Consider the following 23952-nt stretch of genomic DNA (forward strand, 5'->3'; position numbering starts at 1 on the left):
CAGGGTAAAGATGGGAAGTTTACATTATTATAATTTCCTAGTATTGTCCCCTTAAGCTCTCTGTATATGGTTATGCTTAAAATAATAGTGTGAATTTTGCAAATTCATTTGTTTCCTTGATGTTTTTTCCTGTCCTGATTAAAATGAACATGAAAATAGGCAACTTTTAAAATCAAAATATTTTATTTTTTCCAATTACATGAAAAAATAATTGTTAGCATTCATTTTTAAAAAATTTTGAATTCCAGATTCTCACCCCTCATCCTTCCCCCATAATTGAGAAGGCAAGTAATTTGGTATAGGTTATACATGTGTATTAATCATATTGTGAAAGAAAACCCAGACCAAAAAAAATATAAAAAATAAAGTTTTGTTTTTTTAAAGTATGCTTCGATCTGCATTCAAACATTATCTATTCTTTCTCTGGAAGTAGATAGCATTTTTCATTATAAGTTCTTCAGAATTGTCTTAGATCATTGTATTGCTGAGAATAGCTAAGTAATTCACAGTTGACCACTGTACAATATTCCTGTCACTGTGTGTATGTTCTCCTGGTTCTGCTCACTTCACTTTGCATCAGTTCATTAAAGTTTTTTCAGATTTTTCTGAAAGATTCCTATTTATCATTTCTTATAGCACAAATTTTTCCATCATAATCATATATTACAACTTATTCAGCCATTCCCCAATTGACATAAGTCCTCTCAATATCTACACAAAAAGAGCTGCTATAAATATTTTTATACGTATAAGTCCTTTTCTTTTTTAAAAAATCCCTTTGAGATACATTCCTAGTAGTCATATTATTCAGTCAAAGGGTATGCACAGTTTTATAGCCCTTTGGACATAGATCCAAATTGCTTTCCAGAATGGTTGGATCATTTCTGAGCTCCACCAACAATGTATTAGTGTCCCAGTTTTCTAATATTCCTTCCAATATGTATCATTTTCCTTTTCTGTCATATTAGACAATCTGATAGGTGTGAGGTGATACCTTAGAGTTGATTCAATTTGCATTTCTCTAATTAATAGTGATTTAGAGCATTTTTTGTATGGCTGTAGATAAGTTTAATTTCTTTATCTGCAAAACAACCTGTTCATATTCTTTGACCGTTTATCAGTTGGAGAATTTGTATTCTTATAAATTTTAATCCTCTATATATTTGAGAAATGAGACTTTTATCAGAGAAATTTGCTGTAATTCTCTCTCCCCTCCCCTCCACCCCCCTTTTTCTGTTTTCCTTCTAATCTTGGCTACATTGGTTTTGTTTGTGCAAAAACTTTTTAATTTAATGTAACTAAAATTATCCATTTTATATCCCATAACGCTCTGTATCTCTTATTTGGCTATAAATCCTTCCCTTCTCCATAGATTTGACAGGTGAATTATTTCATGATTCCCTCATTTGTTTATGAATCACCCTTTATGTATAAATCATGTATCCATTTTGACCTTATCTTAGGATAAGGTGCAAGATGTTGGTCTATACCTAGTTTCTGCCATACTGCTTTTCAGTTTTCCCAGTAGTTTTTGTCAAATAATGAGTTCTTGTCCCAAAAGTTTGGATCTTTGCATTTATCAAATTCTAGATTACTATGGTTATTTGCTACTTTGTATTATGTAACTAATCTATTCCACTGATCCACCACTCTATTTCCTAGCCAGTAACATTGCTTTGATGATTACCACTTTATAATACAGGTTAGGTCTGGTACTGCTAGGCTACCTTCCTTTACATTTTGCCCCGATTGATCACCTTGATATTCTTGACTTTTCTTTCAGATGAATTTTGTTATGCTTTCTTTCTAGCTCTATAAAATATTTTTGATGGTTTGATTGGTATCTGAATAAGTAATTATTGGCCCTGAATAAGTAATTTATTTAGGTAGAATTGTATTTTATTATGTTGGTTTGGCCTACCCATGTGCAATTAATATTTTCCCAATTGTTTAGATCTGATTTTATTTGTGTAAGAAATGTTTTGTAATTGTGTTCATATAGTTCCTGGATTTGTTTTGGCAGGTAGATTCCCAAGTATTTTATATTGTCTGATTATTTTAAATGGAATTTCTCTTTTTATCTCTTGCTGCTGGACTTTGTTGGTAACATATGGAGAGGCTGATGATTTGTGTGGGTTTATTTTATATCCTGCGAATTTGCTAAAATTAATTATTTCAACTAGTTTTTTAGTTGATTCTTGGAACTTTTCTATGGGGGGGGGGGTGGCAACTAGCTGGCAGCAACACCCAGCTTGGAATCTTGGCCTCCAAGATTCTCATGGCTCAAACCTCTGGGTCAGGGACTCCACTCTTTGTACCTAGAACTGCAAAAACAATCAAAACAAAAACCCCAAATCTAATTCTCATGGCCAAGGGGCCTAAAGGGAATGAGAATGTAAGTTCCCTATGCAGCTTACTGAATGGTACTCTTTCATGGTGAGCAAACGAGTCTTTCCCTCATAATCACCACTGGAAAGAAAGCAATTGTGCCCCAGCAGCTAGATGATAGTTAGTTCTGGCTGTGGGGCCAATGGAAAGACCTAACTCACAATCATATGGTAAGCTAATGCAGAATATCCAGCCATAATAGTCCTATCTCAAAGGAGCAGGTCCAAAACATCTTTCAAGAATGTGACTACCTCCATCTTAGGTGATATGGGCATGCACCATAACCCATTTACACATATTGTCCAGAAGGTCAGTGATGGAGCATATTACCTGTCTCTTGTCAAGTGATGGAAACAAGGTGTATAAAGGGGCACACATTTTTATATGTGACCACTGTGGGAATTTGTTTTGCTTAGATATGCTTGTTTCAAGAGGGTTTTTTTTTTTGTTTTAGGATTTTATTTTTCCCCAATTACATGTAAAAACAAATTTTAACATTTGTTTTTAAAACTTTGAGTTCCAAATTCTCTCCCTTCCTCCCTCATCCTATTTTCTTCTCTTTATCTTTCTCTTTATCAGAGAAACTTGCTTCAAATTTTTTTTTCACAGTTACTATTGCTAACTGTATTTCCCTCCATCCTGTTCCCCCTTATTGAGAAGGCAAGCAATTTGATGTAGGTTATACATGTGTAGTCATACAAAACATATCCATAATAGTCATGTTGTGAAAGAAAACACAGACAAAAAAACTGAAGAAAAATAAAACTTTTTAAAAGTGTGCTTCAGTCTGTATGTATTCAGACACTATCTGTTCTTTTTCTAGGGATAGATAGCATTTTCATTCTAAGTCCTTTAGAATTATCTTGGATCACTGTATTACTGAGAATAGCTAAGTCATTCACAGTTGATCATCTTACCATATTGCTGTTACTTTGTACCCAATACATTTCACTTTGTATAAGCCCATGCAAGTCCTTCCAGGTTTTTCTGAGAGCATTCTGCTTATCATTTCTTATGGTGCAATAATATTCCATCATAACCACATACTACAATGCCCAACTGTGGGCATTCCCTCAATTCTTTACCCCCAGAAAAGGGCTGCTATAAATATTTTTGTACATGTCTTTTTTCTTTTTTATCTCTTCTGGATACATACCTAGTAGTGGTATTGCTAATTCAAAAGATACACATGGTTTTACAGCCCTTTGGGCATAGTTCCAAATTGTTCTACAGAATAGTTGAATCAGTTCACAACTCCACTGACAATGCATTAATGTCTCATTTTTCCCACATCCCCTCCAACATTTGTCATTTATCTTTTCTGTCCTATTAGACAATCTAATAGGTATGAGGTAGTACTTCAGAATTGTTTTAGTTTGCATTTCTCCAATCAATAGTGACTTAGAATATTTTTTCATATGGCTATAGATCTTTTGATCATTGGCTCTTATTTTTATAAATTTGACTCAGTTCTCTAGATTGGTTGTTTTGATTCAATTGAATGTTTATTTTCACATAGTTTGGTTAAGAATAAATATAGCAGGATTTCTCCTTCCCAGATACACTCAACTTTTTAAAAGAATATGGGCAATTCCAACTATGTATCACTCATATAGGAGCATTTCCTCTGTGCTTTGTTGAAATTTGTGTTTGATACATGCTTCAATTTATATCGACTTTTCCTTTGATTTGTTTTGAGAAATAAAGCCTTTATCAGAGAAACTTGCTTCAAATTTTTTTTCACACTTATTATTGCTAACTGTATTTCCCTCCATCCTGTTCCCCCCACCCCCATTTATTCTCTTTTCTCTCTCCTTTCACTTTGTCCCTCCTCAAAAGTGTCTTCTTCTGACCACTCCCTCCCCCAATCTAACTTTGCTTAAGAATCTTTTTTTCTTTTGGTTTTTAATTTGGGAGGGAATGTTTAAGAGAGAGAGGGGGATCAGTAATGATGGTACCATTTAAAAAGAGAACTTTTGAAATATTTTTTAAAATACACCAAAGAGGATATAAGGAAGCATAGGTATGAAGGACAATTTTGAAAATAACATACAGAATTTATTATACTTTTAAAAAAGCAAACTGTGAAATGAAGATTCACAGTTTTTTATAAAGTCCTTTTTTTTTTTTTTTTGCTCTATGTGTGGAAATGCTTTCTTTTTGAGTGAGTTCAGAATAAAAAAGGATTTTCAAAAAAAAGATCTGTGGTCATCCAGATTTCATTTCATTTTGTAAAATTTAATAATATTGTTTCTTTAGAAAGTTATTCACCTTCCTTCTACCCTGCAGTTAGGTAAAGCGTGAGTCTATATGGTAAAAAATAACTCAAAATAATAGCTCACATTTAGATGTTGCTTTTTGTTTGTCTTTTGTTCCTGAAGAAGACCATGGCATCAGGAAGGTGATGCCACGACTTGCAAGTGAATTGGATTTAAAGAGGAGGGCTGTACAAAGTCTCTAGCCTCACTTTCTCTTCCAGAGCCATCTGTGAGATGCTGTGGTGAGCTGTGAGCTCAGTGGGGAGATGCAGATTAGGATGACTGGGGATGGCCCAGGATGCAGTAGGGGACCATGGCCTTTTTCAGCTGAAGTCTTTCCCAGGTTTCAGTTTGCCTGAGGCAATGCTGATTTGGTGATTAAAAGCCAGGTTCTTGTTAGCCCTTTGTTCTCAAAGAGGACCCTTATCAGGAAGGTGATGCGATGACTTGCAAGGAAATTGTATTTAAGTGAGGGAGGGCTGTGCAAAGTCACCAGCCTCACTTTCTCCTCTGGAGCCATCTGGGTCCAGTGGCAAGATAGCACTCTGACAACCTTAAAGGAGTAAATAATATCATATTATCCTCATACTGTAGTTTGAATTTTATCATATTACAGATGAGATTAACTGAATTGGCCAAGGACACATAGCTAAAGAAGTGGTGATACTGAAAATTCTAAGTCTGCTAACTCCAAGACCAATAGTCTTTCCGCTATACAGATTGACTCATATACACACAGAAACCTTTAAAGCAGAGAGACAAAGAACAGAATGAAAAGTACAACCAAACAAATTTTCCATTGAGGAAAAACAATCCTGTATGGTTAGGGTGGATCACTTTCAATTCTATAGCAAAGTGCAGATGTTATAAAGGCCATCTTTTCTCCTCCACTTAATTTCAGGATTTGCATCTGTTGCTTCTGTAACTACTCACTGCAGTCATCTGCTTTCCTGGATGTAGCTGAGCTAACTGAATGTAGAGTTCCACAAAAAGAAAAGAAACTATTTCTCTCTGGTTGCAGTTGAGGGCTGCTCAGATTCATACAATATATCTAGCTTCTGTACATGAATTTAACTTTAGTCTTGGGGTCAACACAGAGCCAAAATAACCAGATGAAAAGTCAAAGCGTCATTCAGTTTGATAGATAAAGCATTTAATAAGTTCTCTCTATGTGTCAGGCATTGTGCTAAGTGCTATGAATTCAACACTAGCAAGCAAATCAGTCCTTACCCTAAAGGAGTTTAATAGGGCAAGACAACCCATAAAGGGAGAGTTAGGGTAGGAGAAGAGGGAGGATAGAAGTTGTTGTTGTGTTTGTTCTTCTTTGCTGAAGAAGAGCATGCCATCAGAGAAATGATGACAACTTGCATGTGACTTTATTTTGAGTGAGGGAGGGCTGTGCAGGTCACCAGCCTCACTTTCTCCTGAGCCATCTGGATCCAGTGACCAGATATTCATCAGGATGACTGTGGCCCAGGATGCAATGGGAGACCTTGACCCCTTTAGGTCAAGACCTATTCAGGTACTCACTTAAGGTGAGGTAACACCCATTCAGTGAATAGGCCTGTTTAAGAAGTAGTTGGGGGTGGCCCCTTTAATAAGCCAAAGAAAAATAACTAAATCAAGCTGGGAGGGAGACAGCAACAGTTACTATTGATAATCACTCTTATGCCAGGTGGGTCCAGAAAACAACCCTTAGGTGGAGATTGGGCAGTGGCCTAGTGTTGACAATTCTATGACCTTCAGAGTGCAGTAGGTTTAAGGTTTGGGGAAAGGAAGAGAAGGAAATTGTCCCTAGAAAGTGACCTAGCCAACAAACTAAAAGAATGCCATAGCTAGAAGGGATTTCCATAATAATATCAGCTCACATTTATGTAATGCTTAGTAGGTGCTTCGTAAAAGTTTATTGACTGATTGCAAAATACTTTCCATGGGGCAGCCAGGTGGTGCAATGGATAGGGCACAGGGCTTGAAATCAAGAAACTCATCTTCCTGAGTTCAAATCTGGCTTCAGACACTCACTATCTGTGTGACCCTGAGCAAGTCACTTAACTCTGATTGCTTCAGTTCCTCATCTGTAAAATGACCGTGACAAGGAAATGCCAAGCCAAGAAAAACCCCCAGTGGCTTTTCCATGAAGAATCTTATTTACCATTCTAATCTCATTTGAGCCTCACAACAACCCTAGAAAATAGGTAGTGGTGAGTTTTATTCTCCCCATTTTACAGATGAGGAAAATCAAGTGATTTGCTTAAGGTCATACAGCTAATACGTGATAGAACCAGTTATCATGGGCTTCAGTTTTCTCATCTGTAAAATGACTAGATGGTCTCAAAGGTACTTCTCAAATTAAATCTATAATCCTATAAACTAAGGAAAATTTTCAGTTTTCATAGACATGATTATAAATACAGAGTAAGCAATATTTTCTTCATGTTTCTGAAATTAAATTATTGTGTAGATCTACTGAAGTTTATCTTATTGACTCCCGTAAGTATGGAATTAGACTCATGAAAATGATGGCATCTCGTTCCCACATACAAAGACAGAAGGCAGGCTGAGAGATGAATCACATATCACTTCCCTCTCCACCTCCCACCCCCTCCCCGACCCGGGCTACTTTGTTATCTAGAAATTCTTAATATTTGAAAACAATATAATTTCATTGTATGGATTGATGTTTGCTCTAAATCTTCAAAAAGAACACTGTATCATAGAAGTATGGGCATGGTAAAGAGAATACCCCTCACCAGGAAGTGGTATGGAAGTCCAGGTCCTAGCAAGATAGAAATGGAACTAGACTCCTTTCTATCAGAACCAGGGAAAGCAGAGAAGGAGTCCAAGTTTCTTGAGGGGCGGAGATGGCTAGAGAGTAAGGGCGTGATGATCAGATTGTTCAGTCAGTTCATCTGTATTATGATAAATCTACTTAGATAGGTTGTTTCCACCCAATTGAATAATTGTTTTCGTGTCGTCTGGTTGGGAATAAATATAGTGGAGTTTTGCCTTCCCACACCCAATTTATTACAATGATACAGGCAATTCCAAACTATGTATCGCCCACATAGGAGCATTTCCTCTATACTTTGTTGGGAAATTTGTGTTTGATCCATGCTGCAATTTATATCAACTTTTCCTTTATGATTCAGTATGTTGGCAAAACAGGTAGTCAATTTGGTTAGTCCACTCAAATAATCGAGCAGTTCAAGGGGAAAAAAATCATATGAGCAAACTTAGCATTACAGAGAAAAAAAATTAGTGGCTATTTGATGAGTTAAGGCTAGGCCTAACAATCCTAAGTTTGTATGTGAGATGAGCTTCATTTGATCATTATTACGGTTTTTACGTTACCCTTTGTTGTTTTTGCTTTGCATCCCCAGTGCAGTTCAACAGCTTTCTCAGCCCTTATTTTTCTAATTATATAGTGTGGTGTGAGATCCTAAAGAAGGGAATGATAAATAAGTGATTGTGTGATATTTTTTTTTCTTTACTCTCTGAAGGTCTTAACCATAGAGGAAATGAAAATCATTCAGTTTCAGTCAATTGAGGCTACAAACTGACTACATCTTCTTTGACAAAATACTAGATGACAGAGATAAACAGCTGCTTGTAATGCCTTTACTAGGATATGATAATACATGTGACATAAATTAAAATTGAAAGTGTGCTTATGTCTGTCCATTGTTCTGAGGCATTTGATTTAATTTGTAAGCTATTTTAAAAGGTCCCTAGAAATATGTAAAATAGCAGGCTTTCTTCATGTAGTTTTCCCTGAGAATGTTAGTATTAAATATGAGGAAAATCTCAGCAGGCTCCCGGTGGAATTATTTGGGTTTCTTACTTCAAAATATATTAGGACGTGCTTCAGACCAGATAATTAATATTGCTTTATTATGAGTGGCCACTTAGATAGGAACCTCACTTCTTTATAATTCCCAACATATGGGGCTGAGCATTTCTGATATTCATTGCTTACTTTCTTCTCTGGATCCCTAATTTAGTAATAGGGAAGGAGGAGAGGGAATAATTATTTCTATAGCGCACCTACTGTGCACCAGGCACCGTGCTTTGAAAATATTTTTCATTTGACTTGTTTAATAAAAAGGAATAGCTATGTGTAGTACAAATGAGCAGTATTGACGTACTTTTTTTAATACAAAATCAGAAACACAAAATCTGAGTCAGAAGATACCTCAGAGGTTACCCAATCCAAATTATACTTGAACAGCAGTCCCCTCTGCCCCATTCCTGACAGTTGGTCATTCAGTCTGCATTTCTGTAGGGAGGGGAACTCACTAATTATTGAGCTGATTCTCTGTTAGGAAGTTTTTTCCTTACATTGAGCATAAATCTGCTTCTCGTGAACTTCTACATTTTGTTCCTAATTCTGCCTTTTGGAGTCAAGTAGGGACAATTCTAATCCCTCTTCCATATGACATTCCTTTAGATACTTGAAGACAGCCAGTAAAAGCCAGTTGAAGAGCTGCAGTGACCTCAGAGGTCATTTAGGCCAACATATCCCCAGTAAACTTTTTTTTTAAAACAGGCTAAACATGCTTAGTTCCTTCATGGTTTCTCATAAAGTCATTAGCTTCCATCTGTTCCATTCTAATTTTGAAAGAACTATTTTCTTCAGTGAGCTTTTGAATCTCCTTTTCCATTTGGCTAATTCTGCTTTTGAAAGCATTCTTCTCCTCATTGGCTTTTTGAACCTCTTTTGCCAATTGAGTTAGGCTAGTTTTCAAGGTGTTATTTTCTTCAACATTTTTTTGGGTCTCCTTTAGCAGGGAGCTGATTTGCTGTTCATGCTTTGACTTCATGTCTCTCATTTCTCTTCCCAGCTTTTCCTCCACCTCTCTAACTTGATTTTCAAAATTCTTTTTGAGCTCTTCCATGGCCTGTGCCCATTGAGTGGGCTGGGACACAGAAGCCTTGATTTCTGTGTCTTTGCCTGATGGTAAGCATTGTTCTTCCTCATCAGAAAGGAAGGGAGGAAATGCCTGTTCACCAAGAAAGTAACCTTCTATAGTCTTATTTCTTTTCCCTTTTCTGGGCATTTTCCCAGCCAGTGACTTGACCTCTGAATATTTTCCTCACACCCACCTCACCTCCTGATCCTCCCAGCCAGTGTTTGGGGTCTGAGATTCAAATGCTGCTTCCAGCCTCAGGGCTTTGGGCGGGGGCAGGGCTGCTATTCAGTGTGAGATTAAATTCAGATGCTCAGGTGAGGGCAGGGCTGCCTCTCAGGCTCAGTTCCCTCAGGGAGTTTATGCACAGACCTTCAACAATGGATCCAGGCTCCTGCCTGCTTGGAGAGCCCTGGTCTGCCGCTGCCCCTCAGCTTCTGTCTCCCGAGGGGGCCCGAGCCATGGGGGCACCCCACTCCCCCCTCGACCCGCCAAAGGGACTCTCTCACAGACCCCCGTCACCTGTGGGTGGAGGTACTTGTGCGGCCGCTGGAGATCCCGTCCCTGAAGCCCGCTTGGATCTGTTCCTCTCGGTGCCGCGGCCACGGCAGGGCTGTACTCAGCTCCCAGTCCCGGCGCCCAGTCCGCAGCACGAAGGACCTTTTACGAGAGGTTTGCAGGTCTCTCCGGAACAGAAATCTCCCTCGCTCCAATGTTCTGTGGCCTCTGGGTGCAGAATTCGCCGTGAGTTACTTCTTTGTAGTTGTTCTATGGGTTGTGGGTTCGGAGCTATGTGTATGTGCGTCTTTCTACTACGCCATCTTCTGCTTAGTTCCTTCAACTCATCCTTGTATGATATTATCTGGAGTCACATCTTTGGAGGCTACTTTGGAAAGCTAGACTTCAGTCCCAAAATCTGCCTTAGTCACTTACTGAGCAAGTCACTTCACCTGTCTCAGACTCAGTTTCTTATCTGTAAAATGAGGATAACCACAACTCATACATTATAGGGTTGTTGTCAGTATCAAGTGAAATAATATAGGTAAAATTACTTGCAAACCTTAAACCGCTACATAAATGTCAGCTATCATGACTGTACTACTACTATTATCACCTCTTGTTTACCATCTTCTGGATAAATTTCATCTTGTCAGTGGTACCCATACTCTAGAGGAATTATAGCAGGACTGTCCATCACTTCTATTATGAAGAAGAGTGTTTTCTGTTTATGTCTGCCATGTTACGTTATTGATTCCCTTGGGTTTGCAGGCCACTAAAACTCCTTTAGCAGTAACTATTGTCTAACCACATCTCCCTAATTCATTATTTATGCCGTGGATTCCTTCAGGCCAAGTATAGGATTTATATATTTATCTATATTAAATTTCATCTTACTAGATTTGGCACATTGTTCTAGCCTGTCAAGATATTTTTAGACACTGATTATTATCAAGCATGTTAGCTAATATTTGCAGCTTTGTATCATCTGGAAATTTGATAAATGTGCCATCTGTGCCTTTATCCATGTCATTAATAAAAAAAAACCTTTTAAATAGAACAGAGCAAAGGATAAAATTCTGGAACACTCCACTAGAGATCTCCCTCCAACTTAACAATAACCCATTAATGACTATTCTTTGCATTTGATCATTTAAAAAGTAACAGATTTCCCTTAGCCTGTTATCATCTAGCCTACATCTTTCCTATCTTAGCCTATATCTTGTCCACATGGATATCCTGAGAGATGGTCAAATTCCTGCTGAAATTAAGGCATATTACATATAAAGTCATACTTGAATGGAAAAAAAAAACTAGATGTCTTAGTGGATTGTGAGTTCAAATGTGTCAATAAGATGCCATGGCAACTGACATTCTTCCCTGCCCCCCGAAAACCTTCAAAACTAATGTAATCTTAGACGGATTTGTAAAGCATAGTATAAAAACATAGACCTGTCGTATCTGGCTCTGATCAGATTCCATCTGAAGTATTGTGTTTGGTGTTAGGTATCTTAAGAGAATAATCAAAATGTGATAAGACTGGACACCATGTTATATGAGTATTAGTTGAAGTCACTAAGAATATTTGATTTTCAGAAAGGAAAACTTAAGGGTTGTTGAAGGATTTTGTGTGGAAGAGGGCATGACTTTGCTCTGCTTGACTCCAGAAGGTAAAATTAAGGTCTAACTTTGCAAGTTTGGTTGTAGAAAGGCAAATTAGGCTTTGTAACAGCTGCCCAAAACCTAGGAAGCCCCAGAGGTCTTCAAAGAGAGACATGATGACCACTTGCTGGGAATATTGTGAAGATCACTTGGTTATTTTCAGGTGGTACCGAATGACCTTGTAAGTAATGTCCAAATCTGGAGATTCATTGTTGACCAGTGTTTTAGTAGACTGCCTGCAGAAAATAGAAGAGTAATTTCTTATCAACGCTGAGGTTTTTCAGACTTTCCTTGTTGTGGGTGACATCCTAATGACTAGAAGTCTTCCTGAATGAGGCCCACAGTTATTCCAGAGTGAGGGCTTTTTAGCTAGCCACGGTTGGAAAAACAAAGTGACTGAAAATTGCATCTCTCTGTGATTTACCCCTGCAGTTGGATAGGTAGTCAATTGGGTTAAACCATACGTAGGGTTCTCCTTAATAGTTATATTTGAATGAGAGGCGTCACAGATAAACAGTGAACTGGACCCAGAACTGAATAGGAGATTAGTACTTGTGTATTTTTGCAGTGTTTTCAATGATCCCAAACTGTTCACTGTCAAAAAGCCTCTTTTTAATTACCAGTATTATCCCAGTGATATTATATTGATGCAAATCATGGAACATTTTAGAGACATGTATGACTAGAAAGTATCTGTATGTGATAGTGAATGGTTGTTTATCAAGAGTATAGAAAACCTAAGTGTGATAGCCATAGAACAGTAAAAGCACAATATAAAGGCCTTTGGAATATTGGGTGGATCTTCTATGGAGGATTTTTCAGAATAATGTGAACCAGAATCTCATGAAAGTGAAAATGAGCTCTGTACCATGAGACCATGAATTCATCAACAGAAAGAAGTCTGAAAATGGGAATTGTATAATTGAAAGGTCATTCAAAGTTCCTGGGATCATTAAATGTCACAGTATTCCTCCAAGCTAAAATGGGGTAATTTCTTAATATGTATGCATGTATAAAAAGTTTCCTGAACACTTTTTGGCAAAATTACCAAATGTCTCATATTTACCTTAGATGAACTCTAAGACTTCAAAAGGGCCTTTGAGTGATTTTTCTCTAGCTCCAGCAACATCACTGTGACCCTATTTGTGTCCTCATTTGTCATTTATGCCATCTATGAATTAATGGGCAGCTTATAAGTAAGAATGTGCCAGTTTGATATCAGATAACTCCAAATGATCCCATTGACTTCTCTGTGTCCTCAGTTGTATCCTCATTTCACCTCTTCGCAGTCTAAAAATGTACTAGCTTGTAGGAAAAAATGAGAAATATCTATTTGACCCCAGATTATTAAATAAACTGATACCCTAGGATTCATATGAAGCCTCCTCTGAACTTTCTAATTTTTCTCTCTGCTTTGTAAATTCCACAGGAGTAGACATTCCATCTTCATTACCTTTGCATTTTCCCTAGTGCTTTGCATATGAATGAACTCATAAAACCTATCTTTCCTCCTAAACTTAATTTTCACTAATCTTGTCTTAAAGAGTTTTGAAGGTAAAAGCTCAATTGGGCTAAGATATATATACATATATATATATATATATATATATATATATATATATATATATATATATATATATATATATATATATATATACATATATATATATATATATATATATATATACTTAAATTCAATAACTTATGACATTGTTAACATTTCTCTGACACTAATGAACTTATCTACCTATACTTTCCCATAAATTCAGTTTTCACTGAACTATTAATTTAAAATAGGGAGGTAGCTCTCAATGCAGAGTTTCCTCTATCCTGGAAGACTGGCACATTACCCAAGGGACTAAGGTACTAAGTGCCCATCCATAGCCTCCCTCTTCAGTCTTGTAAATTTCTCTTGATTCCTTTTCCTGAATTATCCAATGAGATTTCAAAAGCCAAGTGAATAGGCTTTTAAATTAAAAAAAAAAATCATGTTGATTATACAGTGCAGGCCGACTTCCTTTCACCAGTTTATTGGTTTTGATGAAACAAAGCATGTTATGCAATAGCTACATTAAAAGTAGCAATGATAATTTCTTACTTGAATATTGTGTCATATATCGATGACGTTGTTATCCATCATACAAATCACATGTAGATGATATGCTCCTTTAATCTCACTGGCTTTATGGCAAATTATCATTGGAAGTTATTGCAGTTGTTCAACTTTCGGTCTCAGAGAGGACCAATGACATTGGGCAGGTGAGGTCTTTACTTGCAAGTGAACTGGATTTAAGTGAGACAGAGCTGTGCAAGGTCATCAGCCTCACTCTCTCCTCCAGAGTCATTGGAGTCCAGTGGCAAGACATAGATCAGGATGACTGGCATTGGTCCCAGAGGCAGTGTGGGATCTCTTGGCCTTTTTAAGCTAAGATCTTTCCCAGGTCTCATACTGGAAGTTACTAGTTTGTGTCAGCAGATCCTTTTTATATGTTTTCTGACATAACAAAAATTTTCTTCTTTCTTCCAATTTTCCTTCCTTTCTTAAGTACTACACTCTTACGTGACTGTCAATTTATCAACAACTTTATTATTAACAGTGTGTTATACCACAAATGAAAACAATTTAACAGTCTTATAGACAACTCATCTTAAAATGTATTATGCCCTTTAAGCTTTTCAGTCTACTCCATCCATGCTAAAAAAAATTTACAGCAATTTGTGCAAATCTTTTTTTAAAAAAAGTTATACAACTTCACATTATTAAAAATAATCAGCAAATCTAGGTAATCACCAAGTTTTTAATAACTTACTGCACAGTATAGGTTTAAATCATCACTTTGACTATTTCTGGGATGTTAAGGTCAGGTTTTTACATAAATAGTTTGGCCTTTAATATCCTCCTATCAAGAGTCTCTCCAAGAACAGTTTTTTCTTATACAGTTATATTCCTTTAGACATGATTTGATTATCAGTTGTTTTAAAAACAGCATTCCGTTATCGGAATATTTTTAAATGTGGCTGAGGGCACAGCAATTAATTGCACTTCAAAAACAGCCTCTGGCTTCAGATTTTAGGATTGACATCTGAATTCGAAGATTGAAAAGAGTCTTTTAATCTGAGCAATTCAGCTGCACACATGTGCCCGAAAACATTCCTGTACCATTTAGAAGTCCGCCCTCTGCAAAGCAACAAGAATTAAATTAGGTTACAGGCATTAATATGGTGAAGGGGAGTCCAACTCTGAAGAAAGAGTTGAGGAATAGGAAAGGAGAAGGAACCAAAGAGATATAGCAGTTATGTGTAAATGTTGGTAAAGCGATGCCCTATTTCTCAGGTAAATTTAGTGACCCTGGTCCCCTGGGTTGCTAACCCTGATTCCGAGGAGCCCTCCAAAAAGGGTTCATTAGAAAAACTGAGTTGAATACTTACTGGGGAAGCTGTGAAATCCAGCTACTTGATCTACCTAAGTATGAGTCTGTTTTTATCTCCTCCCTGAATGGGTTATTTTTTAATCTATTTTCTCAGGTTACAAAGGATGCTAAGACCTAGAGGGTTGAGTACCAGCTAATGGAGATGAGTTGACAAGTTCTCATCATGTCTTGGGGTTAAGTGGAAAAGAGGAAGAAAGATTGGATAAAATCTCCTTAGACTAGCTCTACCATCAACTTCTGCCTCTAATTCCTTCTTCTCGAAGTCTATCACAGGGACTCTGTCATTCCATTGCTTGCTGAATAAAATGCTAACTCCTTAGCTTGGCATTCAAGGCTGTCCACAATCTGGCACCTGTCCTTTATGGCCTTATCTCACACAGCCTTCCAGACGCCAGGCAAACTGGCCTACTCTTCATGCTCAGGCTTGCCTTTTATCACAATATTCTCTGTACCTGAAATGACTTTCCTTTCCTATCCATTTGTCTGTTATCCTCACTCAAATGCTACATCTTTCATTAAATCTTTCCTGAAATCCTTACAGATGACACATATTTCCTTAAGATTTTACAGATATTTAAAAAATTATAGTTTAGTGTGGATTTTATATCCTTTTACTATGCTGTAAGCTTCAGTAGGATAGGAAAGTACTCTACCTTCATCTTTCTGTCTCTCATAGTGCCCTTAAGTTTTTAGGGACCAATTACTAAATTCTTATTTACAAGTCACTGAATGTCAGAAAATGAAAGTGACTTTGAGCAATAATCCATTCCCATTCATTTTACAGATTTAAAAAAAAAAGTCCTCCAGCAAGTGAGAATGACTGACTTGCCCAAAGTAACTTATCAGTGAGTGAGTGGCAGAAGCAGAATTAAAACCCAGACCTTTCTCCTGATTCCTGTTCATTTAAGAAAATTTTTCTTTGGGTAAAAACTAAGTTACTTGAAGGCCACAGACCTTTTTTTTTTTTTTATTCTTAGGGGAAGAAGATGCTTAATGAAATTCCCTGTTCGCAGTCAACTCTGAGAGCCACTCAACAGAAAGTATCTCTAAATTGTAGAATGATTTTGATCCACAATAATCTGATCTGTGGTACAGTGGAAAGAATGCTGGCATTGCAATAAGATAACGTCACGTTGAAATCCAAGACCTTGGGTAAGTCCCTTTGTCTCAATGGGACCTCAGTGTTTCTTCCTCTATAAAATGTGGGGGGGGGGGGACCGGGTCTGAACTTATTTGACCTCTTAGGTCTCTTCAGGTTCTAATTCTATAACCTATATACTCCAGTGACCTTTAAACAAACAATGCTTCATAAATATCAGAAATTACAACCTTAGCTTCAGAAAAATAGGCCCTAATTTCTTCCATATACCTTCCATAATAGTGAGGTCAGGAGAGGAAATACCAACTAGATGAGTGCTAAAAATTTTTTACGCTTAGTATTTTCCTCTGGTATGCTCTAAATATTTTAGATTGTAATGCAAAAAGACTCTTCAGAAGCTGGAGTGTTTTTTTTTAATATCTGTATTTAATAGATCTCTGTGGTATTTATCTTTTGAGAGTTGGCATTTCCTTTAAGCAAAAAAGTATTCTAGTTATGAGACTCAACTGATCCTAGAGCCCTCACCCCACTACACATAATTGTTTGCTATCGCTAATGGTCCATACTTAGTGAAGTAGAGACCTAATTCACCGAAGCTCCTTCCCCTTTACTAAGGAACACCAGAATGTTGCAGCAGCCCTCTAAAGTGATTGGGGGAGAACTGTCTCCAAAGCCAAGAGGGAAGAAAAGGGATATATTTAAGTAAATCTCATTCCCTAATACCCTCCAGGTGTACTGCTTTAACGACAAGAGGTCCCATTCATACCTGGTATCTTTCCTGCAGACATGTGTCACTCGGGATTTTTCAGGTCCTACCATTTCAATCAGATACTGGCACAAGATGACCTCTCCCAAGACCCCATGCAACTCAGCAACTTCACACCACACAGAAGTTGCAGCTATAACATAGCTATTGCTCTGGGGGCATGACTTCCAGGTCCTAAAGGAACAAAGAAGCAGAGTTTGAGCTCCCAGCTCTCCTGGGGTGTAGGAAAACAGAAGCACTATAAGTATCTACAGTAAAAATGTCAGCTCCATTTGTCCAGTCAAGAATTCTGGGGTATTTAAGAAGAATAGGTTGTGGGGACACTCCATCACACTTGTATCAAAAGTTAACTTTCTCTTTAAAATCCTTTATCTATCTAATGTAAATGAAATAAACTTCATTTTACATTTAACTAGTTATATTTAAGCCTAATGGACCTTTCAGGATAATAAATTTCATAAGTTTATTGCCTTCTCAGTAAAGTGAGACTTTTGTCTCACTCAAGAAGGCCTCCTACTTCTAGTATTCCAAAAGTCTGTGAACAGCAGCTAATATTTATCCCCATCCTTTTACTTTCTGTACTTTTCATTATTTCATAGACATGGATCAAGCCTTTTTCCAGACTGAAGAGTCCTAATCTTTTTAATTTGTCCTTATGTCCAGCCGTTGACAGAGCACTTCCCTTCTCTTCTGGATTTCAGCTTTCTATGACCAAATCTAAAACATGCCCATGCCTCCCTATCCTGAAAAGCCTCCCAGTATTGTCCCATATATCTCCTGACTGTTAAGGCTAAACTTCTTGAATATGTGCCTCAATCTTTCTTCTCATTCTCTTCTTTACAGTCTGGTTTTCAACTTCATCATTCAGTCAAAACTGCTTGCTCCAAAATTACTAATGCTCTCTCAGTTGCCAAATCTAATGGCCATTTCTCAGTCTTCATCTTTACTGACCTCTCTGCCCTCTTTGACATGATTGATCACCCTCTTTTTTTTGATACTCTTTTTGTCTCTAGGTTTTCCTGATTCTGTTCCTATCCATCTAACTTCTTCTCAGTCTTATTTGCTGGAGCTTTATTCGGGTCATCTCCACTATCCATCAGGGTTCCACAGGGCTCTGTCCTGGGCTCTCTTCTTCCTCAGGATTGTACTGTTTCATTTGGTGATATCAACTCCATTTATTCAGCCTTAATGTCTCTGATAACTTCTAGTTTTATATCTTTAACTACCTATTGAACATCTCGAACTGATTGCTGTAGACGTCTTAAACTCAACATATCCAAAAATGAACTTGTCTTTCCCCCCAAACCCTTTGCCCCTCCAAACTTCTCAATTACTGCTGAGGGTGACTCCACCTCACAACTGTCATCCTCATTTGCTTACTCTCACCTCCTACAGCCAATCTGTTGTGAAATCTTGTTGATTTTAATTTAGTAAGATCTCTTGTATAAATCCTCTTCTCTCCTCCAATCCAACACCACCCTGCTACAAGCCCTCATCACCTCATGCTTGGACTGCTGCAGTAGGCTGTGGGTTGAGCTCTCTGCCCCAAGTCTCTCCCCAATTCTAGTTCATCACCCACTCACCTGTCAATGTAATAATCTTCCTAAAGTATAGTTACCACCTCACTCAACAAACTCCAGTGGCTCCCCATCACTTCTAGGATCAAATAAAAAATCCTCTATTTGGCATTCAGAGTCTTCCTGTCCAGTGAGTTGGCCCCCTTGATGTTCTTCCTATAAGAGTCATCTCCTGGCTGGGCCTTTTCACTAGCAGTCCCTTATGCATGGAATGCTCTTACCTCTTTCTCTTGGCTTCCTTCAAATCCCAGTTAAAATCTCTCTTTTTATAGGATCTTTTCTGGTCCTTACTAATTCTAATGCCTTCCCTTTCTTGATTATTTCCTCTAGGTAACTTGTGTTATTTGGATCTCTCCCCATTAGAAAGATCAAGGATAAACACTATCTTTTAGCTTTCTTTGTATTCCCCACATTTAGCATTGTACTTGGCATATATTACGCATAATCAATGCCTAATTCCTTACCTCACCTCCCCCCACAACACTTAATGAATGTTTAATGACTGATTGATGAACTTCGTCCACACCACAACAAGCTCAGGGCAAGAAAGGGTAAACAAAGCTATCTTCATGGATCCTCACCTTAGCACCACATATTCCTGGGCAGGGAGTGGGGTCATGCTTTTCACTGTGTAGTGATAAATATCAGTCTCCTCATTCAGCACCTCTAGGACAACAGCCTGCTGCAGAGTGTGGTCCCAGGACAGCTGTGCTCTAAGCACACGCTGAAGGATAGTTTGAGGGGCAGCATGGATGTCAGTGGAGGCTTTCCAAAGTGGTAAGTGGGATTTTTCTTCCACCTATGGGTAGGTCAGGGGGAGGAAACAGAGACAAGATGATTTTGAAGGCACATAATCAAGAGTTAACAATTTCAAACTTCAAACTGACTATTCTTCTTTTAAGGTCACCTAATTTGTTCATATGCACAACTTAAAAACTCAAATTTATATGGTACTCCATATATTATAAGGTACTTTCTGATTCTCACAATATTGTAAGGAGGGTAGTACTTCCATTTTACAGACTAGGTTAACAGTGTTTCCTGGAGTACCTTCTAGGGGGGATATTAGGACATAAGACCCTTGGAAACACCAGATTATAGCTGTCTACTGTAACATGGGGAGGTCTGTTGTCACTCCAATATTCTTCCACCTTCTTCCTCTTTCCCACCACTACTTTCAGAAGAGAGGAAAATGTAAGATCAAGGAAATGATAGAGCACAAAACTCCAAATATCCTGAAATATTTCTTAAGATCCTCTGAGCCACTTAGGACAACCTTTAGACTGGAGCAAACCCTACCTTTTTATTGGCCACTTCCACATTCTCCAGGCAAAAGCGGCTAGCCCAGGTTCGGAACTTGTCCTTGGCATCTCGGAGCAGGTCCTGAATGGACTTCTCCAGAGATTTCAATACCACGGAGTGACTGACCAGGTTTTTTTCAGGGACTGGGAGCTGCTGGCACCTGTTGGATTCCAAGTAACTCATGGGCAGCTGCATGGGGTGAAGTCAAGGAAGGGCAAGGTCACTGCTTTGTTGTCACCAGCATCATACTCTTCCATCTGCCCCCTCACTTGTTTTATTTACATTTCAAATTGTACTTGGCTATTTAGATTTATTTAGTATAGATCCCCAACTAAAAAATGTTAGATTTACATATGAGGTTTTGTAATTTGTAAAATTATTTCACATAGATTGTCATCTGGTCCTCATAGCCCTATGAACTGGCAAAGTGAGTCTTACTGTTGCCTTTTATCAATGAGAAAACTGGCTTCCGGGGCCTCAGGAGGTGAAGGAGCTCAGTGGAGATCACAAAGCTAGCTGGCAGAACTAGGGCAGGAACGCACATCTACTTCCCAGTGTGGTATTCTTTCCCACCCCCAGACTGCTTCTCCAGAGGAGAGTGGAAGGTGTGATCCTCAAGGACCCATTCCATCTCTGTGCCATTCCACCACATCGAGATGTCCTGTTCTTCTTGCTTATTCCAACTTCACTTATCTTTCAATGTCCAACCCAAGCTCCATGAAGCCTGTCAACCATTCTCATCCATTTGATAAGTGTTTATAAAGTTCTTTTTCTTTGTGATACAAAGAATAAAATAAAGATCATATCCTAAGGGAACTTACAGACTACTGGGGAAAATGGTGTGAACTGAAAGACATATAACACCACAGGCTAAGCAGCCACAGTCACCTCTGATGTAAATATCTATTCCCCACACCAGTATTATGATTTTTTCATTCCTATAAGTCTGTCCCCCTCTGGACCAGAAGATCCCAGAGGGCAGGAGTTGCATCATCTCTCTGTGTTCCTCATAGGGCTTGATTTATAAAATACCTGTGAAATTGAATTCTTATTCCACAACTCTACTTTAAAACACTTCATAAATACTTGTTGAATGAATTAATCTTTATTAAAGAGACTCTGTTGAGCATCTTTGTGGTGCTAATCAAGGTCCCATTCAAATGGAGTTCCATAGACTCAGTCATTGCCTCCCATAGCTAAAAGAACAAGGCACAGGCAGACTCAGACCAAGAAGGGGTATTATGTCACTAGATTAAAAAGCTCAGTACATTACAGAATAACTAGTCAGTAAAGCACAATCCAGGACATGATATAGGACAGATATTATTAATTCCACTTAAAAGAGGTTAAAAGAGTTGCAGAGAAAGAGAAGAGTGGAGCTGGACCTAGGACTTAGTTTTCCAAATTTCCAAACCATACCTTGACATTGAAGGTGTGAAACCAAGGTGGGGCCTCCAGGCCATGTGTAGTCTGAGCCAGATTAAAATGTAATTGGAAAATATTTAACCAAATCAAAGTATAATAAAATGTAGTTAATATGTGGTCCACAAGGATCCTTGTATGTGGATCAATGACTCCTGGTCTATTTTAGTTTGACACTCCTGCTCTACACCACATCTTGTAAGCACACGTACACACTCACCCTGAGCTTCCCTGAAATCATGCCCTCTCTCCTCTCAACCCCTGGAATGGACCAGCTCTTCTTATGCTGCAAAAGTAAGTCTGCAGCCAGGTCTTGGTCTCATGATCTGAGTCCAGGTCCAGTACAGCCTTTGAGGCAGGGCTCAGGGAGCACTGCCTTGGTCCAAGACTCAGCACACTGCTGCTGATAGCTGTACACTCAAACAAGGCTTTCTGAAGGTGGACACTGTCTTAGACTGAGTGGCACCTGGAAAAGGATAGTTTTAGTGTTCTTGAAGGTGGTTTTCCTACAAAACCTACTGCTGTACCTGAAAGAGCTGATGGCATTCCACTATCATGTGTGCTAGGCCCTGTGTGGCGGCCAGGTTCTCGCTCAAGTCTCTCTGATCAGGTTTGCCCACGTTGTATTTCCTCTGACTGGACCTGGGAGAAAACAGTAAAATGTGGAGGCTTTTAGAAAACCCCCAAACCAGACATCATACTGACCCCTTACCTCGAGCCTTGTTATTGGTCTGACTACCCTGGATAGAGGGAAACAGTATAGAAAAGGAGGCAATGCTTAAAGATCCCATTATTTTCCCTCGCAGAAGTTAACTGCAGTTCACCAAGCCTTTACTTTTACAGGAAACTCAGGCATAACGAGGGAAGTTGAGGAACAGAGAAGAGTGACCATGAAATTACAGATTTTGAACTGGAAGGGGACTTAGTGGTGATCTAATACCCCTTATTTTACAGATAAGGAAATTTAAAACCCAAAATTTCATAGTGACTTACTAAAGGCAAAACAAATAGTGACAGAGATAAGATTTGAACCTGGGGCCTATGACTATTAATCTAGCACCTTTCCCATATTGTATCACACTGCCTCCCAACCTCACAGCCTACAATAGGATCTATACCAACACTCCAGAGAATCTTATCATTTTAGAACTGGAAGGAGCCTCACATTAGAGCTCTCACCCCATGAACATGAAGGCAATAGATATTGGCAGGGACCAGAGGAACATGAAGAAATCATCTGGTATTTTATAAGCCTTTCTTCCCACGTAAATGCAGACTCTTAATTTCTCTTTCCAAAGAACAAGGTTTGTTCTGCCTTCTCTTTGAGCAGGCTCGGTGGAGGCAAAAGAGAATGTGTGTGAGGGCAAAGGCGGGAAGCTGCCAGATTGGATTCCTGTTCATTCTTAAGCAGGTTCCACTCTTTCCTTTCTCCGGTGACATCACCAAAATTTCCTTTCCATAACATTATCTGGGAGCATTCTTCTACCTCCTTTACAGATAAAGACTCCACACTAGAGCCCCGGTCCAGGGTGGGGGCCTCTTTGAAGTTTGAATCCCAAAGTCAACATTAATAACTACTTATCTGAATGTTAGGTTCAAAGCCTCTTTCTTTTATAATAAGATAAAGAAAACACTCGCTATTTGAAGCCACTTCCTGTTGCATGTGGATAAAAACAATCCAAGTTCCAATTCCTATATACTCCTTCTTCCCCACTGGCCTAGCTACTCCCTCATTCCTGGCCCAAATTCTACACCAGGATGACTGCCAGACTTTCTGCCTCTTTCTTAGTATTTTGCTTGTGTCTGACCCTTTCCCTTCAGGGAAGTCAAAAGCATGATCTATTGGGAGGGGGCAGAAAGTGGGATGAAAAAATACAGACTAGCTTTCTCTTTTCCCCAGCATTATTTCTTTGCCACTACCTGGAACATCTTACTCTGTCCTGTCCTTTGTCTTAAGCCCTTTCTGATTTCTTCCAAACCTTACTCGGACACATCACACACCTCTCCGGTGCCTCCAGTTCTTTTGGGCCTCTCTTCAATTGCCCTCACTCTCCATGATACCTGTGATGGACTCTCCACCGACAACTCACCTCAAGTCTGGGATCACAGCTGGAAGAGACCTCAGAGAGCTTCTATGGCAACCCCTTTATCTTGCAAAAATACTGAGACCCAGAGAGCATGAATGAATTGCTCAAGGTCACACAGGTAGTAAGTATTAGAGGCAGACTTCTTTCTAGCCATCTAAGTCCAACATTCTTCAAGGCTAGTCTAAGGCCAACTTTCCTTACAGAGCTTGTCTCTTCCTACCCTCCATGATGACACCTTTCCTAAAAACTCTTACAGTACTTAGTGTTTATACCACAAACTGGCCCTTGACATCACAAAGTTCATCGTTTTATTGTTTTCTCAGTACCATATATTTCTGTAAGTTCCTTATAAGAAGATACAGTGATTGTATCTTCTCCTTCTCTCCTATCTGTGACCCTATTAAGCCATCTCCAGCAATAGTGTCATGCCTATTGCTTCCCTATAAATACTTAAAAAGATATATGCTTTTGCTTTTTGGAGTTTCCCCTTCATCAGTCAAGATGACAGCTCCTTCTGTCTTCCATAGTTAACACTTTTGTGAGTTGCTGTGATAG

The 23952-nt window shown here is 38.6% G+C and overlaps 1 protein-coding gene across 5 annotated transcripts in view; it reads right to left on the minus strand.

The window, feature by feature from the left end:
• Positions 1-14280: 14280 nt before the first annotated feature.
• The window catches only part of LOC140518617 (rho GTPase-activating protein 7-like), a 127941-nt gene continuing 118269 nt past the window's right edge, over positions 14281-23952 (minus strand). For all 5 annotated transcript variants that reach the window (XM_072630926.1, XM_072630925.1, XM_072630927.1 and 2 more), the window contains 5 exons: positions 21838-21952; positions 19886-20077; positions 19168-19385; positions 17010-17183; positions 14281-14891 (listed from right to left, as the gene is read on the minus strand). In XM_072630926.1, coding sequence (XP_072487027.1) covers positions 14777-14891; positions 17010-17183; positions 19168-19385; positions 19886-20077; positions 21838-21952 — 814 coding nt within the window. In that variant the 3' untranslated portion in view covers positions 14281-14776. The remainder of the gene's footprint in view (positions 14892-17009; positions 17184-19167; positions 19386-19885; positions 20078-21837; positions 21953-23952) is intronic.

This window comes from Notamacropus eugenii, chromosome 1 (genome assembly GCF_028372415.1).
Source record: "Notamacropus eugenii isolate mMacEug1 chromosome 1, mMacEug1.pri_v2, whole genome shotgun sequence".
Classification (NCBI taxonomy): domain Eukaryota; kingdom Metazoa; phylum Chordata; class Mammalia; order Diprotodontia; family Macropodidae; genus Notamacropus; species Notamacropus eugenii.